The sequence below is a fragment of the Hippichthys cyanospilos genome, chromosome 21 (assembly GCF_059441005.1).
Source record: "Hippichthys cyanospilos isolate Australia breed blue-spotted pipefish chromosome 21, RoL_Hcya_1.0, whole genome shotgun sequence".
NCBI classification, from domain to species: domain Eukaryota; kingdom Metazoa; phylum Chordata; class Actinopteri; order Syngnathiformes; family Syngnathidae; genus Hippichthys; species Hippichthys cyanospilos.
Window position 1 is genome coordinate 1,487,142 of NC_142389.1, and position 21,885 is coordinate 1,509,026.

Genomic DNA, 21,885 nt, shown 5'->3' on the forward strand with positions numbered 1-21,885 from the left:
CTTGCATTACTCAAAACACTACCGCTTTTGTCATAATCCATAATCAACAAAAACAATTAAAGTTCTTAATTATTGCTGAAAATTGTTGAAAATGAGCAAACTACAAGGGGTTAAAACAAACAACGCTAGCAACAAAAACTTTTGCTAGTGAGTCTTGTTTGCTAGCATATCTTGCTGTTACCGTTTGCTAGCACTTTTTCCAAGATCCCACTTTCGATTCTAAACGCCCCGAAAAAGAAAGCGGACATTTTCCAAGCAAATTTATTGTGGTGACAAGAAATTCAATAGCATTAGCATGTTAGCACGCATAAAGAACTAATCACAATGAATGAAAACACAAGCACTAACAACTCAACTAGCTACTTAAACATTTTGCTGGAAACTCTCGTTTTGCTTTTAATTTTACGTTCTGTAAGCACTTTTTCCAAGTTCCCATTTCCTATTCTATGGTTATCACAACATTCTTTTTTTCAGTGGCGTCCAAAAAAGGACGCAAAATGCGGACATTCAAAGACGACAAAATCAAGCAATCAATAGCATTAGCATGTTAGCACACATAAAATACGTTTTTTTTTTTTATCCTGAGTGTAACCGCAGAAAAAAAATGCACTCTAAACACAAAACTACACACAAATGAAAAGACAAGGGGAGATTTGTTTGCAGTCCTGCTTGAAGGGAGACAAGGGGGACGATGGCGACCAATCGTAAAAATGCAGCGTCTTGTCGTCACCGGCCGGCGCGTGAGTCACTCTCCTCCGTCGCCGCTCGCTCACCTCACTGAGGCTGCTCTCTACGCACGTACGCATACAGAGGACATCATCACCAGGCATTGCAAAGGCGACACCATGGGGACAAAAGTATTGGGACACTGTGAAAATGTCCTCCATGTCCACCATCAATGAGTGAGTTTGTGGCCAAGTTAATGCTACATATGTCTCCGTTCTTAGTCTATGGTTATTGTTACACTTTAAGTTTGTGCTTGGTCAAGTTGGAAAGAATATATTTAAAGAAAATGAAAATGGAACAGTTGGAACCTATTTTGAGGGTTTTTTTTTGCACACTGGACATGTCCCAGGAGCAGCGCTTAACCTGTTTGGCCACTAAAGGCCGCTGTTACATATAAACGTATGACATTTACTTTCTTATATATATATATATATATATATATATATATATATATATATATATATATATATATATATATATATATATATGAGAAATGAATAAATGAGAGTGCGGGCGCCTCACATGGGGTCGTAGTCGCTCTGCTCTTTGGATTTGAGGAAGCGCATTGCCAGCACGCCGCCGCCCTGCAGGCAGAGCACCAGCAGCACGCCGCCGATGAAGCTGGACAGGTTGAAAGTGGCCGGGGCCAGCTGCGGCCGCGCTTTGCCCCCGCCTGCAAATGTGCATACGGCAGTCGGGAGGGCGTGACGCCACAGGGGGAGGGATGGAGTGACGCCGAGTCAATTTTACCTGAGTCACCGCCGCCTTCGGCCACCGTCTCCACCACTGCACGCATTCAAAAAATAAAAAGAGAGAGAGTGTGCGTGCGCGTCATAGCTTGATAAGCAGATTTTTTTGTTGTAATGAATGCCGGTAGCTAAATTTAGCGCAGAATCAAGTGAGATGACTCATCACCAATGTTGTATCAATGAATGCCCTTAACCTTTTTTTCCTTCAAAGAAATGTGCAGTTACTCTGAGGCTAGACTACAATATTAGTATTGGAATTGAAAAATATTGTATGGCCGCACCCCCACTCGCTAGCGACTCTTCCAGTCCATTAGCAATTCTTACGGTATGCTAACAGGAATTGGCTAGCATCTTTCTGGACTATTTCCTGTCTTGCAGCAATGTCTGGGAATCCTTCTGACTGCTCGCTTCTCTTCCAGTATGCAAGGAAGTCAACTTCCTAGTCGCGCTTGCCTGCCCGCAAGCAAAATTACATTCTTTGACTACGACTTGCTAGCGACACTTCCAGCCCAATAGCAATTCTTCTGGCTAGCAACTTCCAAATTGTTCAGTCTATAGCACCCCTCTCCCTTTTCATTCTTCTTTCCTTTTTTCTCTCCTTCCCTTCCTTTTTCCTTCCAATTTTTTTTTGTTTTGAACATTTTTTACCGGCCTCTGATCTCAAAACTTAGGTGTGTGAGGAACACGCTTCAAATGTATTAGACTTGGCGGTCATTCCGGCCCTCGTACAGAGAGTAAAACTCCAACTATAACCATATGCTGTCCGCAAGTAACGCCTCAGAAGCTTTCTTCCTGTGTGCTAGACATTAATCTTCGCTTTCACGCCCGCTAGAACGTTTCCATTATTTATTCACTACCATTGAACATAGGAAACAGCACCCTCTAGCGGCGGCGTCGCACCTGTGCAGAGCTCCGACACACGGGTCCAGCTGCAGTTCCTGGAACTGTCGGCCACGTTGCCCTCATCCGTCACACACACACCTGTGTCGTTACCTGAGAACAACACAATGGCTTCAATTTGTGTGTGTGTGTGTGTGTGTTATGGAATGCTAAATAATTCACCCGCCACAAAGCAAAGCGGCTCACGTTACAGCAGCTGCCATGCTAGAATTCCTGTCAGTGTGTGTGAGTGTGTTACCGTCAGGACACAGCCTCCAAACGCAGCCGGTCAGGTTGAGTATGGAGTTGCCAACGCAGAGGTCACATGACTCAGCTCGGCTACAATCTTCAAAGAAAAGCGCAAGGGATGTCAATGGAGATTTTTTTGATTGGCAGGTAGCCAATCAAGTCTTGGTAACGGACTTTACCCGCTTGTGAGTGCACGCAGGACGCCGTCGCTAGCAGCAGCAGCAGAGTGCAGAAAAACATCTTCTCCGACAGGTTCTGCATTCTGGACCTAACTCAAATGACGAAAAACAACAACAACAAAACAATCCACAAAAAATTAAAAAAAAAATAAATGATATTCCTTCAGGTGGCCGATTGCTCAAGAGCGATGTGACAACAGCAGCAAGAGTACAGCAAGAATGTGTGTGTGTTGGTGTGTGTCATGTGATCCAAACTTGGTCTCTAGGCAACCATAACAAGAGCCACCTCAGGTCACCTGAAACACGCGCACGCCCACATACAAATAAAAATGTAAATAATCATATAAATAGATGTAAATGTAGGACATGTAGATGTAAATAAAAATCTCTAATAATTGCGGAATAGATTTATGGATGTTCTGGAATAGCTATCATATACCCAAAATACTGGCTCATGGGCTAGCTAGCTAGTTCTTGAATAGCTCAATCAATCAAACACAGCAAAACCTAGAATGTAGACATCAGGAAAAGATTTAGCTATTCCCGAGTGCAGCATGAGACGGTGCAGTATTTGATTATGTTTAAAAAAAATTGCACTTCTTTGTACTGCTTGAAAAGAAGTTGTACTTTCTAGTGTTGTGTTTTGATTGGGGCATTTTCTCACTCCGGATATTTGTGGCTCATCTTGTTCTATATGAAATGTGTATTTTTATTTTAACACAATGAAATAAAAGACCCATGGAAAATGTCCATTGATTTCATGTAATTTAAGAAGAAAATGTTACATCGTAGAGGAGACCAAAAAGGAAGCTATTTGACATTATTTCTCTTTATATTTTTCGCTGGTAAAGGTTGACCAGGCAGTAGCATTTTATTTTGTTTGAAATAAAATTTGCACTTCAGTGTACTCCTTGAAAAGAAGGAATACTTTGTATCGTTGCATTTTCTTTCCACTGGATACTTGTGGTTCAATGTAGTTATTTACTTAATTTTAGTTAATCGTGTGCTATAAAAAAATATGTATTTTATGAATTCAATGATCATTAATTTCATGTAATTTAAGAAAAAAAAACATGTTATTTGACTCTTTCATTTTTTTCACAAGGAAACGGCACCACGTTCTAAATTTTAGAAAAAATATATATTAAAATTATAGCTAAAATGAGTTTACCAAATCTAATTTTGATGTAGGATGAACAAAGCAAGTTTATATGGAGGTAGAAAAGCTCTAAAATAATTGTAAAATAGCTCGATCTAGAATGGACGTTCCTCACCTAGCTCGAAATGACTTAGTGTCGAGATTTTGTTGCCTCACGACATGTGGTCTCGGTTTCTTTGGTGGGCGTTTGCTGTGATTCATGCACAATGTCACAATTGCTTGCTCAGGTGCTTCATTTCGGTGTCACGACACACATCCACGCAGTGTAGTAAATCAATGCCTTTACTAGGCCCTCATTTGCATACGTCAGCGAGTCAAGGTGATTTGGGAGAGAAAGGCGCGAAAATGACGTCACCTGACGGGTAGGAAGTGTCCTTATTTGGTCGCGATTCCCTTCCCGGCGGCAGTCCCGCCCACTGGTGATGCTGCGCCCACGCACGCGCGCAATCAAACCGGGGAAGCCTCTTTTGCCGTTCTGCCATCTGGAAACCGAGGTCAATTTGCAAGCGTGAGGAAAAAAAAAAATAAATAAATCACAAATCATGCATTCGTGCCTGATTGAAACAAGGCGGTTTTGAGGTGGTATTTTGGTAACGTGTCCATCCGCTAGGGGGCAGCATCAGTAGATGTTGTATGCAGTACGTGAACAGGTGACTAGGAGGAAATGTTGCATAACTCCAAAAGAGATTTGATTTAGTACATCTGTGTTTTTGGCTGCTTTACGAGGACCACTAGGATTTACGTGTTCAATTTAAATGGAAAGAAATATGAAAAATAGTAAAAATGAGAATCGCATTATAGAAAAAAATGCATATGTACTTATATATATAAAATACACCAAAGGAAACGTAATATTTGAGATTCTGTGACATACGTCATCAAAATGTATCTTGAATCGAGTTAAATGTTGTCAAGTGTACCTAATTTAATGGCCATCTCGTGTATGAGTCATAACTGCGTTTCAGCACCATGGACAGCACCCAGGCAAAAAAAAAAAAGGGGGGGGGGGGGTCCCCTCCATTATGAAAGGACGTGTCCATTACTTACCAGAAACGATCTCAAGAATGGCGGCGGACCGCAATGGGCGTGGCTTCGCCTCGATGCCGCATTTTTCTGAATGAAATTACTCCGCTTGCACGCCCCCTCCTCTCGCTTGCATCCTCGCCTCCTGATTGGTGGGCGTCTCCTGCCTGTGACGTCACGGCCGCGCTCTTGTGGACGGCGCGGAGCGCTCCAGCATCCATTCTTGCTTTGGAGCAGCGACGAGGAGGAGGAGGAGATTTTTTTTTTTTCCCCCCTCAAACAGTGGACCGAAGCGGGACCACCGAGCGGATTTCCCCGACCGGAAGTGCACGAAAACCGGCAAGAGCGAATGAGGATTGAAGCCTTTCTGGATCTTACATTAGAAACGTCAGCAAAATAGGAGATCGAGCCATCAGATCTACAAGGTAAATTATTATATTGCCTATATACATCTCTAGAAATATGTATACAGTATATTTATATTCATATCTATATTTATCTTTTAATATATACGTCTGTGCTCATTTTTAGTGGCGCAAAGGTTACGCAACAAGGGTGGCAATATACCCCAACCCCCCCTTACGTTCTATCACGAACACCCCCTAGTCGCTTATTTTACATTTCATCATAATAATACTGTAATAACATGCATGATGGGATCATTTAATAATGACCCTAAGCATGGGTTATGCACGGGAGCGCAATCCACCTAATTGGCTGCCAAGAGGCATGCCGTGGGCCAAACAAGACGTGTGGACATCCTTGGAGGGGGGGTAGTGAAAAAAATGGAGGTTGTATCAAATTGTTGGCCGACTTGTCAAAATTTTGGAGAACAATTGGGATTTTTAGTTGCATTTGTGGACTAGAAAACTGGTACTGGACAAAGATATACACAAATTAGAATTTCAAATTTAAAGAAAAGGATCATGGCCAAGATTTGGATTCTCTTTACATGAGAATTATGACTTTTTGATTAATCTGATTCGAGTGATGATAAAATCAGTTCTGACTTTAAAGGGAAAATTCTGAGAATATAATCAGAAGACTGAGTTTATAGTGAGAATTTTGGGAAAAATTTCGCATTATATTCAAAGTATTCTGAGAATGAAGTCAGATTTCTCACTTTAAAGTCAGAATTCTCATTTTGAAGTTAGATCAAATGATGTTTTGTTGATTGGAGAGGTTTATTGTCATATGCACTCATACTAAACAATGAAATTCTTATTTAAAATCAGTTTAATAAAAGTGCGCTCTCTTTTGCGCCTTGTCCTCATATACTGCTTCAAAATTGGAGCTGTTCATAGCAAACCAAAATTTCAAATAGGGTGTTTTTATTAAAATTTTTTGATAAAAAAACACATTTATAACAAACGCAGACGTACAAATTGAAGAATTTACACTGTGATTTAAGTTATTTAGTTTTGTCGTCCCCCAAAAAGGAAAATGTGCGGTTTATGCGCCGTATAAGGCGGCGCGGAAAATTCGGTAGAAAAACTGGTAAAAGAGCCGTAGGGAGAAATGAAAGTCAAGTTTTATTTTTCCAGGTTTGAGCGGCGGCCTCAGTCATGAGACCGAACGCGTCCGAGCTGCCGTGGGAGGAGTCGTCGGGCGCGGACGCCTTACTGGCGTCGGACCGAGCGGCGGACCCGCCCGCTCGGGGAACCCCGCCCCTTACGGCGTGGGGCGTGGCCCTGTGCGTCTCGGGGACGGTCATCACGGCCGAGAACGCGGTGGTGGTCACCACCATCTTGGCCACGCCGTCCCTGCGCGCTCCGGTCTTCCTGCTCCTGGCCAGCTTGGGCCTGGCCGACCTTCTGGCGGGCGTGGCTCTGGTGGCCCGCTTCCTGTTCCAGTTCTGCCTGGCGCCCGGCGACTGGTCCGAGTTGGTGACGTCGGGGCTCCTGGTGACCTCCTTGACGGCGTCGCTGTGCAGCCTGATGGGCGTGGCCCTGGACCGCTACCTCTCGCTGAGCCACGCCCTCACCTACGGCTCGGGACAATCGCGCCGGCGCGCCGCCACGCTGCTGCTGCTGGTGTGGGCGGGCGCCGGCTTCATGGGCGCCGGTCCCGCCTTGGGGTGGAACTGCCTGAAGGAGCCGGCTTCCTGCTCGGTGGCCCCCCCCCTCACTCGGACGTACCTATCGCTGCTGTGCGGCGGCTTCCTGCTGGTGGTGGCGGTCACCTTGCAGCTGTACGCCGGCATCTGCCGGGTGGCGCGGCGCCACGCCCACGCCATCGCCACTCAGAGGCACTTCCTGCCCTCCAGCCAGTCGTTTGGCGGAAAACACGGCGGGGGGCGGGGCTTCTCCCGCTTGGTGCTGGTCTTAGGAGTCTTCGTGGGTTGTTGGATGCCTTTCTCTTTGTGGGGGCTGCTGGGCGACGCGTCCAGTCCGCCGCTCTACACCTATGCCACCCTGGTGCCCGCTGCCTTTAGCTCCCTGCTCAACCCGCTGCTCTACAGCCTGAGGAACAAAGACATACGCAAGGTTCTCCTGCACGCCTGCTGCCCCCGCAGGCACGCCGCCCAACTGCACTGCCCCGTCGACGTGTGAGACCTCGAGCCAACTGGACTGTGAGAAACCCGACGCCATCCCGGGTCTGAGGAGATCAAGACCGCTATCTGGGGGGTAGGGCAAGTCCGTCCTTGAAATTCTGGATCTGAGGAACGACATGTTATTTCACTGCCATTGATGACTATCATTTTCTTGCTGACGGCTATCAACGTCAATCATCTGGCGGTAAATGAAGTCATTTGAGGGAGCCGGATTGAACCTGGATGCGGGGAAAAAAATCCTTGATTTGGCAAAATGAAAGCCCAATGTAAACAGTCCAGGATTAGGGTAAATAATCCAGGATCTGGTTCAAAGAAATTCGTGGGAAGGAAAAGCCTGGATCCGAAGGAAAATGGGAAAATGATAAGGTACTGAAAGGTACTGGATTACTGAGAATCCTGGACTGTGGGCTGTCTGAATCTCGGGAAAGGAGAAGAAAAAACTATATGTGGAGGTTAGGGGGAATTTGGAAAAAAAAAAAAAAAGTAACTATCTGGTAATTAAAAAAAAAGTGGTTCTGGAGTGGGGTGGACTACCAAAACAGTGGCAGGTCTTGGGTAATAATCCTAAACACAAAGGGAGGGGCGTAATCCTGGTTCTGGAGGGTAATATTCTTCTTCTGGTAACAAAAACTCCCTGAGCCAAACCAGAATTTTACGGGTCCAAAGCCATTTCATTTTTCTCTTAGTCTCCCAGCCGGATCCTTCCGGTTGTTTGCAGTCTGAACTTTTTTTTGGCTTTTTGTCCTTAACTGAAAGAACTGTTGGTCTTTCAAGGCCAACGTGATTCCTGAAAGGCCAAGTTGAGCAGCACGTTGACTTCTTTCATTCCCAACAAACTGAAAACGAGTCACGTAAAAGCCATCATTTCAGTGTAAATTGAGGATTTCCCTGCCTTGTTTTTACCCTCACGATAAACATCAGACCTATGCAGGGGTTGGATACCCCCCCTACATAAATAAGCATGATTTTGGCCTTGGAGGAGGTCCACGTTCTTCGGAATTCATGTCTTTTTTGTTTATGTTTTGACATTGTTTGTATGATCATTTATTACCTTCTTGGGGGAGGAAATAAGACGACAGCCCCCTTTCACGCCGTATACGTGACGTAAAAGGGGTTAATGGTTGAATTTTACACTCTTTCATTGGCAACTGGGTAAAATTTTGGTCTACAATAACCGTCAATGGTAGTCAATGAGTTAACAGCTGCCATCACTAGGTGGAGCTAAAAGCAAGAGGCAACAAGGAAAAAAATAGCGTTGCCATGATGAAGATTGGTGCCGTGGCAGGAAAATGTCATTGTTGCCACAGTAACGCAACTGGAAATGCAAATTTGGAGGGAAGACTGCGCGAAAGGGGGTTAGCTTGGAGGTAGCACATTTTTATCAGCATCTCTGCAGGGGAAAATGTCAATTTAGAGGGAAGACGGCGTCAGAGGGGGTTAGCTCAGAGGTAGCAAATTTTAATCATCACCAGTGTTGCCGTGGCAACGTAACAGTTGTTATATCAATTTGGAGGGAAAACAACATGAAAGGGGCTTAGCGCTGAGGGAGGAATCTTTTATTGTCACCATCGTTGCCGCGATAACGCAATAGTGACTTTTGATGTGCCAATTTGGAAGGAAGGCGGCGCGAAAGGGGCTTAGCTTTACGGTACCCACTGTTGCCGTGGCGACGCAACAGTCCTATTATGTCAATTTGGAGGGAAGACAGTGTGAAAGGGGATTTTGAAAGTTCAAATATTTTCTTTGTTGTTCTGAACAACTCCACCGCAAATGTTTCTTTGAAGATGTTTTAAGACACATGGAAAGGAATGGAGTGCATTTTTCTCTGAGGGGGAAAAAAAGTGGGACGATCGATTCCAAAATAACGAGGGACTCCGCCAAAATTTCACAAGCTATGCCTCAGACTTGCGCTCAAAGTAGCACTCGGAGCGTGAAATCTTTCACACTCCCACATGACAGCAGCACTTTTTTTAAGGGAGTGGTCGGAACGGGAGGTCCTCCTCCCTTATCGTCCTCATCGGAACGTTCTGAACTGTGCTGGCCGGCGGCCATCTTGGAGGAACTCCCACTACTACCAGTCGGACATGTTTGTGCCTCCCGCCAACAATATCGGCCCGCTTGTAGCTGCCGAACAGTCAAAACAATCAGCCGCTCGTAAATTCAAGCGGATTGCAATGACGTTTGTGCGGCTATGGCCGTAAAAAAAAAAAAAAAAAAAGTCATGTTGTTGAGTTGCGATCCAAAGGCTTAATAATAACACTAATAACAAAAACGTGATGTACTTGAAATGTGTGCTCCAAACACAATGTTCCAATGGAGAGCTCAGATTCTATTTTGCACTCGCTCTCGTCCTTTCAACGCACTTTTTTTAGCCGGCGGGACTTGGATGTTGCACAACCATTTTGTCAAATGGATGAATATTTTATACAGATGAATAATAAATATGACTTTTTTTTCCTACTGAATGATGTCAGAATTCTTTCTTTGCGGATGCTTTTATCAACCGCTTGAGCTGTCGGGATAGTTTTTAATTATTTTTGACTTAAATCAAAATTTAAAAAAAGCTCCTAAAACAGAACATAAAACAAGCAGCACATTCCCATAATTATTCTGATCATATTTAATATATAACGTATAAATCTCATATTTTATGAAGATCAAAGATCAAATCATATTTTTATTTAATTCCTCTAAATTTGAGGTCAATGAGTAGTTGGCTATAAAAGAACGTGAAAAATTCAACTTGTAAATATAACGTGTGTTGTGTTACCCCCCCCAAAAAATCTGCTTTTTTGCTACACAAGTAGAATGAACATGAAAAAGATGATGCCCCCCCCCGCCCCAAAAAGAAACAATTCTGCACAATTTATTCTTACTATTTTATTTTAACCCAGATAAAATGTGTGTGTTTATTTTTCTTGGACAGTCTTTGAGCGAACGAACAAAACAAATGCGATTAACATCGACACTTTGGAAAAGCGAGCCACATGTCGATACACCAACACAAATGTGAAATTGTAGGTTAAAAAAACTAAACAAAACAAAAATCAAATAATAAAAAGGCACTTGAGAAGCAGGTGGTTCCCACCATTTTGTCACTTGTTCCGCTTGTAACTTCCCTTTCGGGTCACACTTTAAACTTACATGTCATATTTAAGAAGAAGAAACAAAAAAAAGTTCTAAGTTGTTCCAGTGCCGCCACAAAAAGACTAAAGTACTTCTTAAAGACCACGTGTTGATTAGAAAGGAAAAAAATTGAAATGAAAGAGTATGATTGGATAAATAGAAAGAAGTGAAGGAATGCCATTGTGAGGAGGTCGGTACTTTTTTTTTTTTTTGGGGGGGGGGGCTAACCTGAAAGGCGGCGGGCAGGCCTCACTCGGACCACTCGTCATCGTCGAACTCGGACGAGTCGTCCTCGCTATCGCTGCACTCCACGGCGATGCGGCGGGACAAAATGGCCGCCACGTCGTTGCCAAAGTGATTTTGCTTCTCTTGCTCCCGCTGGGCCTCCACTTTGCGAAGGTTGAAGCCTGCGCAAAACAAAACACACTTGGACAAAACTGACGAGCAAGCCTTGCCCGGCTCAGGAAAACTGAAAAATGTCACAAAAACCACGTAAAAAAAAGTTGATCATCACTTTTATGTCAATTATGAATTGATCCTCAAGACTCATTTTAAATTCTGACTTGAAAGCGACAATAAGAAAAGTGAGAATTCTGACTTTAAAGTGAGAAGTCTGAGCAGTGAGAATAAGGAAAGAATTCAGAATTCTCACGTTAAAGTTCTGACTTGGCTTGAAAAATGCAACGTTTTTGTAAAAATCTCTAAGACCGTATGGAGCCAATCAGAAGCGAGGATGCCTTACCTTGTCTGATGGCCTGCAGCAGGTCGCTGCGGGCGTCGCCCTCGGGGGCGGGCTGCTGTTTGGGCGTCGCCGGGGCAGCGGCGGAAGGGGGTGGGGCGGGGGCGTTGAAGGAAGGGGGCGGCGGGCCCGGAGGCGGCGGCGGCGGCGGAGGGGGAGGAGGTCCCCCGCCGGCGGACACGGGCGGCGGGGGAGGGGGACCCATCCCGGGCACGGCGGGGGGCGGGGGCGGCGCGGGGGGCGAGCCGAAGGCGCCGGCGGGCGAGAGCGGGGGAGGGGGCGGGGGGCCGTCGAAGCAGACCGAAGCCGGGGGAGCCCCGAAACCGGACGGCGGGGGTGGGGGAGGGGGAGCGGGGGGAGGGGACAGGTGGGGACGAGAGTTGGACGGAGCGGACGCCACGGGGGGAGCCGGCGGCGGGTGGCTGGGGCTCAGGATGCTGACGCGCTTCTGGTTGCCGCCGTCGCCGTACCTGCGCGTCACAATGCAATGCTCAACATAGCAAAAGTCTGCACCCCCCTCCCAATGCCAACGTTTTCTTTTCGAGACTGACTGTTTTGTCTCCTATAACTCCCCGCACATACGTTTGTGTCATATAGCTTAGTTATACTAATTCAGTTCTAGTTACCGAGTGACCCTTAGAGCTCGATGCATTTAGCTATAGTTACTTGATTCCAACCCGAGGAGCTCAAACGGCACACTTGTATCCGGCTCCGTTTCCCGACCCGAGGTTCGACTTACGACATGTCGGGTGGCGGCGGAGGCAAACAGTCATCGTGGCCGGGCGGCGGCAGCGCGTCGTACGCATAGGAGCCGGTGCTCAAATCCAGGCCCTCGTCGCCGGATCCCAGGCTGCCGTTCAGACCCTCCAAGGAGCTCCTTCAGGCAAACACAATGATTTGGGCTTCATTACCTCCACCGGGGAAATTGCATTTTGATGACGTTTGTCACCTTTTCCCCTGATTTTACAGCGACCTAAGATATGCCCTTATAAGATTGTGACCTTCTGAGAACGGTTCGCTTGGGTTATTTAGAGACATTTTGCTATTTTGTTTCAAAAGAGATTAGAACTTTTTCTCCCAAAAAATACTCATGACATTCTTAATTAAAGAAAGCTTTTGAGCCTTCAACGTGATGTCGTGGACGACTAGTAACAAACATTTTGTTGAAACATGATGTCATTTAAATTTAACATAGGATTAACCCAGAATCATGTTTTTCTCCCTAAGTTGTTCGTGACGTTTCCTATTGCTTTGAACGGCACATTTAATAACCAAATGAATCTTGTTAAAGGATAATTAAATTCTTCATAGGGGAAAATGAAATAATGTTACTTGTCATTTACTTTGAGGGAAATAGTTAGTCCAACAGGAGCATGACCTACGAAAACATTTAAGCGCCGGCGCCTAATTGTCCGCCTCGTGATTGCGGCGGCACTCGCGTGCCCAGGAAGGCAAAAGCCAAACAAAACATTCCGCAGAGGGCGGGGCCTGGTTGTTTGTTTCCAGATAGGCGAAGGAAGCGAATGCAGCGGTCCACTTACATCATCTCGTTCTTGGGCACCACAAACTCTTCGCCCATCTTGCGCCGCTCCCACTCCTCCTTCCTGGTTTTGATCTTCCGCGGGTTGAGGGTGCGCTGGTTCAGGTGGTCTTTCTTCTCCTTCTGCTCGGGGCGGGGCGGGGTCGGGCAGTTGGCTTGCTGCGTTTTGTGGAATTTGCGCTATTTGGAGCGCCACTCACCCTGTGCTTTCGTTTCTCCTTCATGATGTCCTTGGTGTCCTGCAGCATCTTCTCCTTCCACAGGTCGAAGAAGTAGGAGGGATCCGTGTAAAATTTCAGGGCCTCCTTCCCGTCATCGCTGTGCACCGATGGAAATTGGGAGAGAAAAAAACTCAAGTGTTATAACTGAAGTCTTTCAAAACATTTTCTTAAATCCTAACCCTCTTTCAGTAAGCTATATTTTATATTTACCTTGCTATTCAATGTCTTTGTTTTGATTGTTATTGCTTTTGAATGTTATTTTTAACTATGCAAGTTACCTTACGAAGGAAAAGGAAGAGGATATGCGCAAAAAACTGTTTTGCCTTTTTTGAAAATACCACCTAATCAGAACATTTGGAAAAAAAATGTATCTTTGAGTTCTTTCTATAAAACTGCAACCATCCTTTGAAAAACAGTTTTCAATATAGATATGACTAATAATCATTCTTTCATCATTTACTTTCACAGACCAGACCTTGAAAAGGAAATCATGTTTTTTTCCATCCCCAAAGCGAAAAAAACATACAATAGACATTCCACGTTTGTATCAAAATTGAATATTAGTCTTAAGTATAAACGTCTTTTCAGGGAGGTGCAGCAATAATTTGTGCTCGCTGTGTATTTGATGTGAAATTCACCATGAAAGCGGAAGCAGAGCTAACACCAAAGCTTTTTCTGCAGCCTGTGTGATCCGGCTTCCCATCATAATGGGACGCGGCCCCTTTTAAAAGCCTTTATTGTAAGTGATTTCCATGAATAATGCACAACAGAGGACACACGTGCGCATTGCCGGTGAACGTACCGGTACGGGGTGAGGTAGTTGAGCGGCGGAGGCGGGTCGCACGTGATGTAAGTGTCCTGCACGGGCATGGGCAGCGAGGGCCGATTGAACATCTGCTGGTCCTGGGACAGGCTGCTGCGGAATGCTTTACGAGTGGTGATGGCCTGCAAAGACACTGCAACCCGCACGGTGCCGCGTTATTTTCACGCGCCCTTGCAAGTCCTTTCCTTTTTTTCAATTTTTTTTAGGACGTTTACGAAAAAAAAAAAAAGTTGGTACAGTGCCCCCTGGTGTTCAGGCTTGATGTCTTGGGTTACAGGCTACATACAGTAAGTAAAATGCATGACAAAAACTAAAAAAAAAAAAAAAATTAAAGCAATACAGTGTTCAAATCACAGCAGGTACAATTTTACTCAAGTTCCTCCCCCCCAAAAATCGTTAATAATTTCTTGTGTCTTCAAAGTCATAGATGATTTAGAAAACGAAGTGGGTGAATAAACATTTACTTTTATGAAAGTGTTCTTTTTTTATTCCTTTGAATGTTGAGTAAATAATGCCTGTCGAAGAAAATTATAGTGTGTTTTTTTCCCTGCTCCTTTAAAAACATGCAATAAAAACATATAATAAAGGACAAAATGCTGCATGGATGCGAAAAAAAAGAACTGCATAATAATGCATTTGTAATTTAATACAAAAAGGTAAACACAATATATACAAAAAAATGTAAAAGAAAAAACTGTAAACTGAAAAACAAAAGATTAAAAACATTACTGTAATGCATTGTAATCCTGTAAACAAATAGTGTATATAATAAAAAGGTTTATAAAATGCTATAAGTGGAAAACCTACATTATAGAAATCTAGTGAAAAAACTTATAATAAAAACAATTATGAAAAATCAAGTGAAAAACATTTTAAAAAAGGGACACTATCCAAATGAAAACGGACGAAACATTCAAAATTAAAAAACCTTCATAAACAAAAAAACAAACAAAAACATTTTAATGAAAGGAACTACTTGATGAATTTCACTTATAAAATATATATGTTGGATTTCATTCAATGACGTGCAGTGTTGTTTACATGCCGATAAAAGCGCACGTGTATTTAAAAGTAAGCGTTCCAAAAGTAATACTACAGGTTTGAACCCATTTTCTAAGTTCTGTTTGGTGTTTACTTGCTCCTACCTTCTTCCTCTTTGGGGTCCAGCTGGGTGACTTTCAACTGCAGGCTGTCCACACGATCCCCGAGCGCCTCCAGCCGCACGGAGAAGACTTCGGCCTCGGAGAACAGCCCCCTGAACACGTCCTCGGCTTGCTTGCCTGCCCGCGCGCACCGAGGCGTTGACATTTACGCCGTTGGCGTTTGGGCCGGGCGGCGGCCGCACTCACTGAGGCATCCGAGCTGGCGGATGACGGCGGCCAGGCTGTTGTTGGAGACGCATTCCAGCTCGCTGCGGATGCTCGCCGGGATGGGCTGGCGGCATACGAAGCGCGGCTCGATGTTCCTGGTAACCAGAGGCATGGCGGTGGAGGGGGGGTGGGCGGCGAGGGCGGGGCCAACCCTGAAAACAGGTCGGAGTTAGCCTGGGCTGATTTCCACTAGCGATTTGAGTTACGTTTTAGCATTTAGATGACATTTCGATGTCATGTTTTCATGATATGAGAAGAAAGTTTTTCGTGATATGAGCAGTTAATCCAACATTTGTCTTGTTAGTAGGGTGTTGACTGTCAGATATTTTTTTTAATGGATTATAATGTCATGATTCCATCAAATATGCTTCAAAAATATTTTGAGTAAACCTGCTATCAAAGCTACTGGTTAGCGACTATGATGTCGTTAACTACCTGTTTGTCGTCATTTTGATGCTTGGCAATAATGTGTAATAGTAATACTATACATGCATCTGCAAAAAAGATCTGTATTAAAAAAAAGTGCCAAAAACATGGTCCAAAAAATATATGTATGGTCAACTGACCCAACTTGGTTGACTTTTTTTCTTCAGCCCTACCTGAGGGGCAAGAGTGTGCCCCCTGATGGCCACACAAAGCTCTAAAGATATTTTCCTATCTGGTGTTAAAAAGGCTACATTCTCACTGAGTGTGGGCGGGTCTGGAACCTTTGACTTGATAATCCTTTTGGTTGCACGTGAGCTGGAGCCACATATATAAATAAACTCTGCCAGACAGACTAAAGCAGAAGCAAAACTCAAAAGTTTCATCCCGTCAAGTTTCGGTGGTGAACAATCTTGAGTGTGCCAAACGATACAGTACAAAAACTTGCACTTTCAACACAACCTAGGAAATATGTCCACAAAATAATGATAAATGACAGAAAGTTAGCGCAGTGACTTTAAGTACAGCTTCCTTTTCCCCATTTAGGTTGCCTAATTATAAGCTTTTCATGCAAGGGCCCCACAGTGGACAGTGAAGTCATCATTTAGCACAAATTCCTTCCAACTTTTTTTATATTCCTCTGCGTGGTTATCATGTTTGCGTAAACATTGTTTGAAGATAGTGCATCGTATTTATGTAACGTGGTGCAAATGTAAAATGATGTTTTTTCCCAGGGGCCTTGAAGTGTCCAGCCGCGCCCCACTTGCTACCCCGCGGTGGAAATGACCCATTAGACAAGTTTTATTTTAAAACAAAACACATCCATGGTTCTAAGTTAACTTCGAAAAATAATTTAAAGGCGTTATTTGTGAGCAAAACGACACGAAGAGCGCCCTTCTACACGGAGCTAGCTCAAACTAGCCAGAAAGGAACTTGGCTTCTTGGCCTTGTCAAGAGCAGGAAGTAACTTGTACGCCAACTCTTGTTTTGAACCAAACCGGACAAACGTTCGTTTACTTCCACGATACATCACCGCGGACTCGCTTTATTTTTGTCTTACCGTCACAGCGACGCTCCCTCGTTAGCAGTCCCTTTTGTCCAACTTGAAAAGTTTTCCACTCGAAAACGTTCAGAGCGGTTTGAGTGAGTCAAGCAAACGCGGACGGAGCTAGCAGGCGAGCGGGCGAGGGCAAAGTCCCGACTTCGCCAGCTTGTGATTGGCTGAGCGGCCGAGCTTCTGAGAGCCGATTGGTCTCGGCGGTTGTCACATGAGTGGAAAGGTGGTTTACGCCTACGGTTTACGCTGGCGTAACTCCACCGGGACTTTGTGGCAAACATCTGTGCGCTATTTGCGTAACTGATGGGCGGCGGCGCGCATTCCGATGCGCGCTCCAGCGAGTTGGAACGCGTCCGAGGAATGACTAGCCAATTCAGAGGGGGGGAGAAGATAAACTAAGTCAAAGTGGGTTACTTAGAGACAACACTATTGGTCTTAGAATAGAAGACTTGATAGAAAACTTGATTTTTAATCCTTGTATAGTATTTTTTATTGCAAAAAATATAAATCAATCAATGTTTCTGGCCATATGGAATAATATTTGTTTTTTCCTAATTTCGGTGCCTGCGTTCAAAAAGGTGCATCTGAGCTTGATCATGTTTTGCAATTACGGCACAGCAGGTCTAATTTAAAATGCTCACACTAACAACTTTGATGTAAGATTCACTGTGTCAACTTGGCCTTTTCTACATCAGCCCAGATGGTAAATTAAACATTCACCGTAGAGGAATTTCCAAAATTCTTCAACCGTAACTTAGCTTAGTGACACACTTTCATTCTTTGAAATCTTCCCATGTGCAAAGAGCAGGGAAAAAATGACCGTATAAAGACAACATTGAGCATGCCTCATGTCAGCTTGACACAATTGAACAAGACACACAAAAACAGAATGTTCTCAGATGCCTTTTTCTGTCTGTCAGCACAGATATCATTTTTAACCTGGCCGTATGAAATATGGAGGAAAAGCATGAAAAAGTCTGGGCATTGATTACAAATACATTTTAAAAATGCATTATAGGATACATAAATCACACGACTCAAAAGTCCAAAAAGTTGGCCATTCATTTTGTCCACTAGATGGTGGAATACACACACTGGACAATTCATTAAGCACAGTCGCAGAACACAGAACATATAAAAATAAGCTTAATTTTCGACTGATTCTACCTTGAAAGTATTTGTAAGACCTTTGTTGTAACTTGGTTACCTGACTAAAAAATGCACTTCTAGAAAGAAATTCAAATGTGATTTATTTACTTATTAATATATCATCAGGAGTGATGACTCAAAAGTTATATTCACTACCTTCAAAACAACATTTAAAAATTTTATTTTTTTGTCAGTCCTATTTATTTTACTAGTTGAAACCAAAATAAAAGCACATAAAAGCTTAAAAACAAAGTAATGGCCATTGTAGTGTGTATGCAGGGCCCCCTTGTGGCCGCAGGCTGTAATTGAGCCTGAAGGAACTGTTGCCATAGCAGCCAGGGATGGCACAGAGCTCTGTTGCTATAGCAACGTAAGTACGACTATGACATCTTTGTGTTTATGATGGGCTCTAAGGTATATTTGCTCGGCACTCCCTTTTTCTGAAATCCGCGCGCGCGTGTGTGTGTGCGCATACCGTCGCGTGTCCCGGCTCGGCTGCGAAGTCGCCGAGTGTTCCGAGACATGCCGGCTTGAAGCCTGCCGCGTGACTTCCTCGGCGGCGGCGGCCGCCGCTCCGGCCGCATCCTGTGCTGTGTGGCGAGGCCCGTGTTGCCGTGGCGACCGGCCAAAGCGTTGCCGTGGCGACCAACGTATGCGCCGGCGCCGCTGGGATCAAAGCGGTGGACGTCGCAGCCTAAAGACGACCGCATCCGTGCTGTGTGCAAGGGGAGGACGGCCTTGTGTTTTTGGGCAAGTATACTCACGTGACACTCTCACATAATAATGCTTTTCACACAAAATCACACAAATGCACTCCCGCCCACAAAAACCTCTCTCACACACACACTCGTATACGAATATTGTACACACAATCACATAAAAATCGCAATCACATAAAAACACACACACACACATATTCCCTCATTAACACGCACTAAAACAAAAACACTCTTTCCCCAAAGACACACACCGTCTATCACAAACAAACTCTCATGAACACACTCACGCATACACACATTCACACAAACTTTCATTCACAATATTCACACGCTTTTCATTCATACAACAACTTCTCGGGAATCATCACTCTCATAACGCTCACACAAAAACAATCTCCCCTCCAAAGACACTCTGTCCCTCACTCAAAAATGATCGTTTTCAAAAATTCACACATACACACACTCCTGTCTCACACAAATTTCCACACACCTTTCACTCACGAACTACCTCTTATGAGAAATATCACCCACACATTAACACACACTCCTTTACATTCAATCACACACACATACGAACTCTCACAAATACCAAACAGACACGACCTCACAAACTCAGCCCCGGATAATTTCTCAGGTGTTTGCACACAAACATGCAGACTCTCACACAAACAAACTCTGTACCACTTGCCCACCCACAAATATGTACACAGCTCCTCTCACACATGCTGTCTTCCTCACATGTTTGTACAAAAACACACTTTACTCCCAAACTCTCAGGTGCACACAAACTTTCACTTTATACACACAAATACTCACAAATTCTCACACACTCATTAAATCCTACACATAGACTCTCACACATGCATTGCCATCTGATTCACCCCGGGCCGTCCTCTCACACATATTCTCACATCGCTCACACACGAACACTGCCTTGTCTCACTCACACTTTTCCTCTCATACATAGACACTCACACATATTATTTTTGTATTGCATACTGCCCCCTCTCTCACACACCCACCTGAAGGAATATGCAACACACAGTGTGTCTGCAGGTAGAAGCAGCCACTCTTCCGCCAAACCGGCGAGTCCGCCTGGAAACGGGTCGCTTCGACCTGACCGGTGGTAAAAGGAAAAACATGTAACGCTGTATGCTAGCTGTGATTTATCGATTCATCGATGAAATAATCTACTATCGATTATTAATATAATACTCCTATGAATGTTACGTAGGTGTATTTTCTCTCTGTCAAGAACTTGTTGCTCCACAGTTTGAGATGTCATAAAACACTCTTAAAACAGCACAAATCATTAAAGAAAATATTTATGAGTCAGCGGATTGATTAGTTTCCACACCAGCCCTCAAAAATGTGCCCGTGGCACACAAAAAGTTTGGGGACTGCGGCTATAAAGTAACACACCTGAGGCGATGTACAAATCAAGCGCCAATGTACTAATGTATATAAAGACCCCCTCCCGCCTCGCCCACCTCCAACCAAGACTGAGCTCTGTGGTCACCATGGCAACAGAGATAAGTAGCAGGGTGGGGGGTTATGAATCACTGGAATGAGTCAGAGTTTAGCCTTGAGCAGAAAAAAAGAGGGAAAAAAAAAGAAGAGGTGGCGAGGGGGCGGGGCTTGTTGAGGACATCGGGAGATGCGTTGAAGGAAGTTTGCGAAGGCCAATCGGTAAGAGACAGAAAAAAAACACCTCTTGATGACATGAAAAGGCTGTTTGGATCAATACGAAGACGAATCAAGTCGAGTTTAAACGACTGATCGATTACCTTATTTTTCAGACTATAAACCCTACCTTTTTTCTCATGATTTGAGCCCTGCGGATTAATAGTCTGATGCGTCATCTGCAGTTTTTCTACTGGCCACCAGAGGGCAAGTCATCGGTATAACAAACGTGTGTATCTGCTCAATGTGTCAACTATGAAGCGGAACGGAAAAGATGTGAATCAATGGCTGTGCTATAAAACAGTTCTAAAAATATATTGAAATATATTATATCAAAATAACTATGGTTTAATATACAGAAAGAGTTACCTGAACGTTGTCATGACATGTCGCGGCGAGACTTCATACCTAGCGCCAGGTCATCTTGTTCTGGTCCACGTACGCGCGCGCTCCCTCAACCTCCTCCACTGCCGGAACCGGCGTCCAATTGGCCACGCCTCCGGCTCGCTCCTTCCTGGACATCCTCATGACGGGCAACACCACGGACGCCAGGGGCTCCTCCCGGCCCTCGCAACTGTGACGACGAGGTACATTCCTGGGCCAGCGGGGGAGGTGGGGGCTTTTGATTTCAATGCCTGACATCATATTCCTGCGACCTACTGACCCCATTATTTTGCAATACAAAATAAGTCCTGCGCTATGCATCGTAATTATGCAAAACTGATTTTTTTTTTCAAAGCATGTTTCATAAATAAATATTGGCAAGTTTGTGCAAAGTGGAATCCATTAGTAATGCTATGCTAATTAGCGAGCGTTCCTCAGTTGTCTTGTTCCTAAGCAACTCAGGAGCCACAGACAGACGCATGAATATTACAAAATGGAGTAAGGCCTGCTGCTGTACTCATGTTTGTTTTCGTGACGTTTTTTTTTTTTTTTTTTGCTGGGAATATCAGAAACGGAAGCCATTAGGATTTAAGAAAAAAATAAATACGAGGGTGCACAGTGAGAATACCATCACCTAGCAACAGCAAAGAATGGTCATTAACGTGTGGTCGGGCACTTAAGGCACAATTAGTCTCTCGAGATACTAGTCCATGTTTTTATTTTTTTATTTTTAGCATTACTACCATCCTCCTGCCCCAAATTTAATTACGGAATACAACGAATTTAAGTAAGGTAATGTGGTTTCTATTGAACTTTACACAGATCTGATTGGCTAGATCTTTTAGACAAAATCCATGACTAATTATCATGCCATAATTTGCAGATCAATCGATATTATTGATCGCATCTGCAAAATAAGGTATTACAGCACAATTTCATTTCTTCAAGGAACGTTCTGTGCTGCCATCTTTAATAATTCACGGGTTACTAGCCTACAGCCAGATGAAAATTATATTTAAAAAAAAAAAGACTATTTTGGAATAGGGATAGACCACGGGTGTCAAACTCAAGGCGTAGGGTCTAGATCCGGACCGCCACATCATTTTACGTGGCCCGCGAAATGCTGATTTGAC

The 21,885-nt window shown here is 44.2% G+C and overlaps 3 protein-coding genes across 4 annotated transcripts; 1 reads left to right on the forward strand and 2 right to left on the reverse strand.

Annotated features, from left to right (window-relative positions):
* Positions 1-364: 364 nt before the first annotated feature.
* On the reverse strand, positions 365-2,983 carry cd164l2 (CD164 sialomucin-like 2). Its single transcript, XM_088405269.1, has 6 exons — positions 2,783-2,983; positions 2,614-2,700; positions 2,376-2,468; positions 1,477-1,512; positions 1,249-1,399; positions 365-790 (listed from the first exon to the last, which is right to left on the reverse strand). The coding sequence occupies exons 1-6, from the start codon at positions 2,862-2,864 to the stop codon at positions 775-777; spliced, it is 465 nt and encodes a 154-aa protein (XP_088261395.1). The 5' UTR covers positions 2,865-2,983; the 3' UTR covers positions 365-774.
* Positions 2,984-5,203: 2,220 nt separating this feature from the next.
* On the forward strand, positions 5,204-9,983 carry gpr3 (G protein-coupled receptor 3). Its single transcript, XM_088404517.1, has 2 exons — positions 5,204-5,389; positions 6,509-9,983. The coding sequence occupies exon 2, from the start codon at positions 6,530-6,532 to the stop codon at positions 7,514-7,516; it is 987 nt and encodes a 328-aa protein (XP_088260643.1). The 5' UTR covers positions 5,204-5,389; positions 6,509-6,529; the 3' UTR covers positions 7,517-9,983.
* Positions 9,984-10,383: 400 nt separating this feature from the next.
* On the reverse strand, positions 10,384-20,963 carry wasf2 (WASP family member 2). 2 transcript variants are annotated; one of them, XM_088404516.1, is made up of 10 exons: positions 19,708-20,963; positions 18,442-18,681; positions 15,317-15,489; positions 15,113-15,247; positions 13,947-14,100; positions 13,124-13,241; positions 12,925-13,046; positions 12,123-12,260; positions 11,387-11,853; positions 10,384-11,051 (listed from the first exon to the last, which is right to left on the reverse strand). In XM_088404516.1, the coding sequence occupies exons 3-10, from the start codon at positions 15,447-15,449 to the stop codon at positions 10,894-10,896; spliced, it is 1,425 nt and encodes a 474-aa protein (XP_088260642.1). In that variant the 5' UTR covers positions 15,450-15,489; positions 18,442-18,681; positions 19,708-20,963; the 3' UTR covers positions 10,384-10,893. The 2 variants fall into 2 exon arrangements, with proteins under 2 accessions (XP_088260642.1, XP_088260641.1); XM_088404515.1 differs by lacking the exons at positions 18,442-18,681; positions 19,708-20,963 and adding an exon at positions 16,821-16,984.
* Positions 20,964-21,885: the final 922 nt, after the last annotated feature.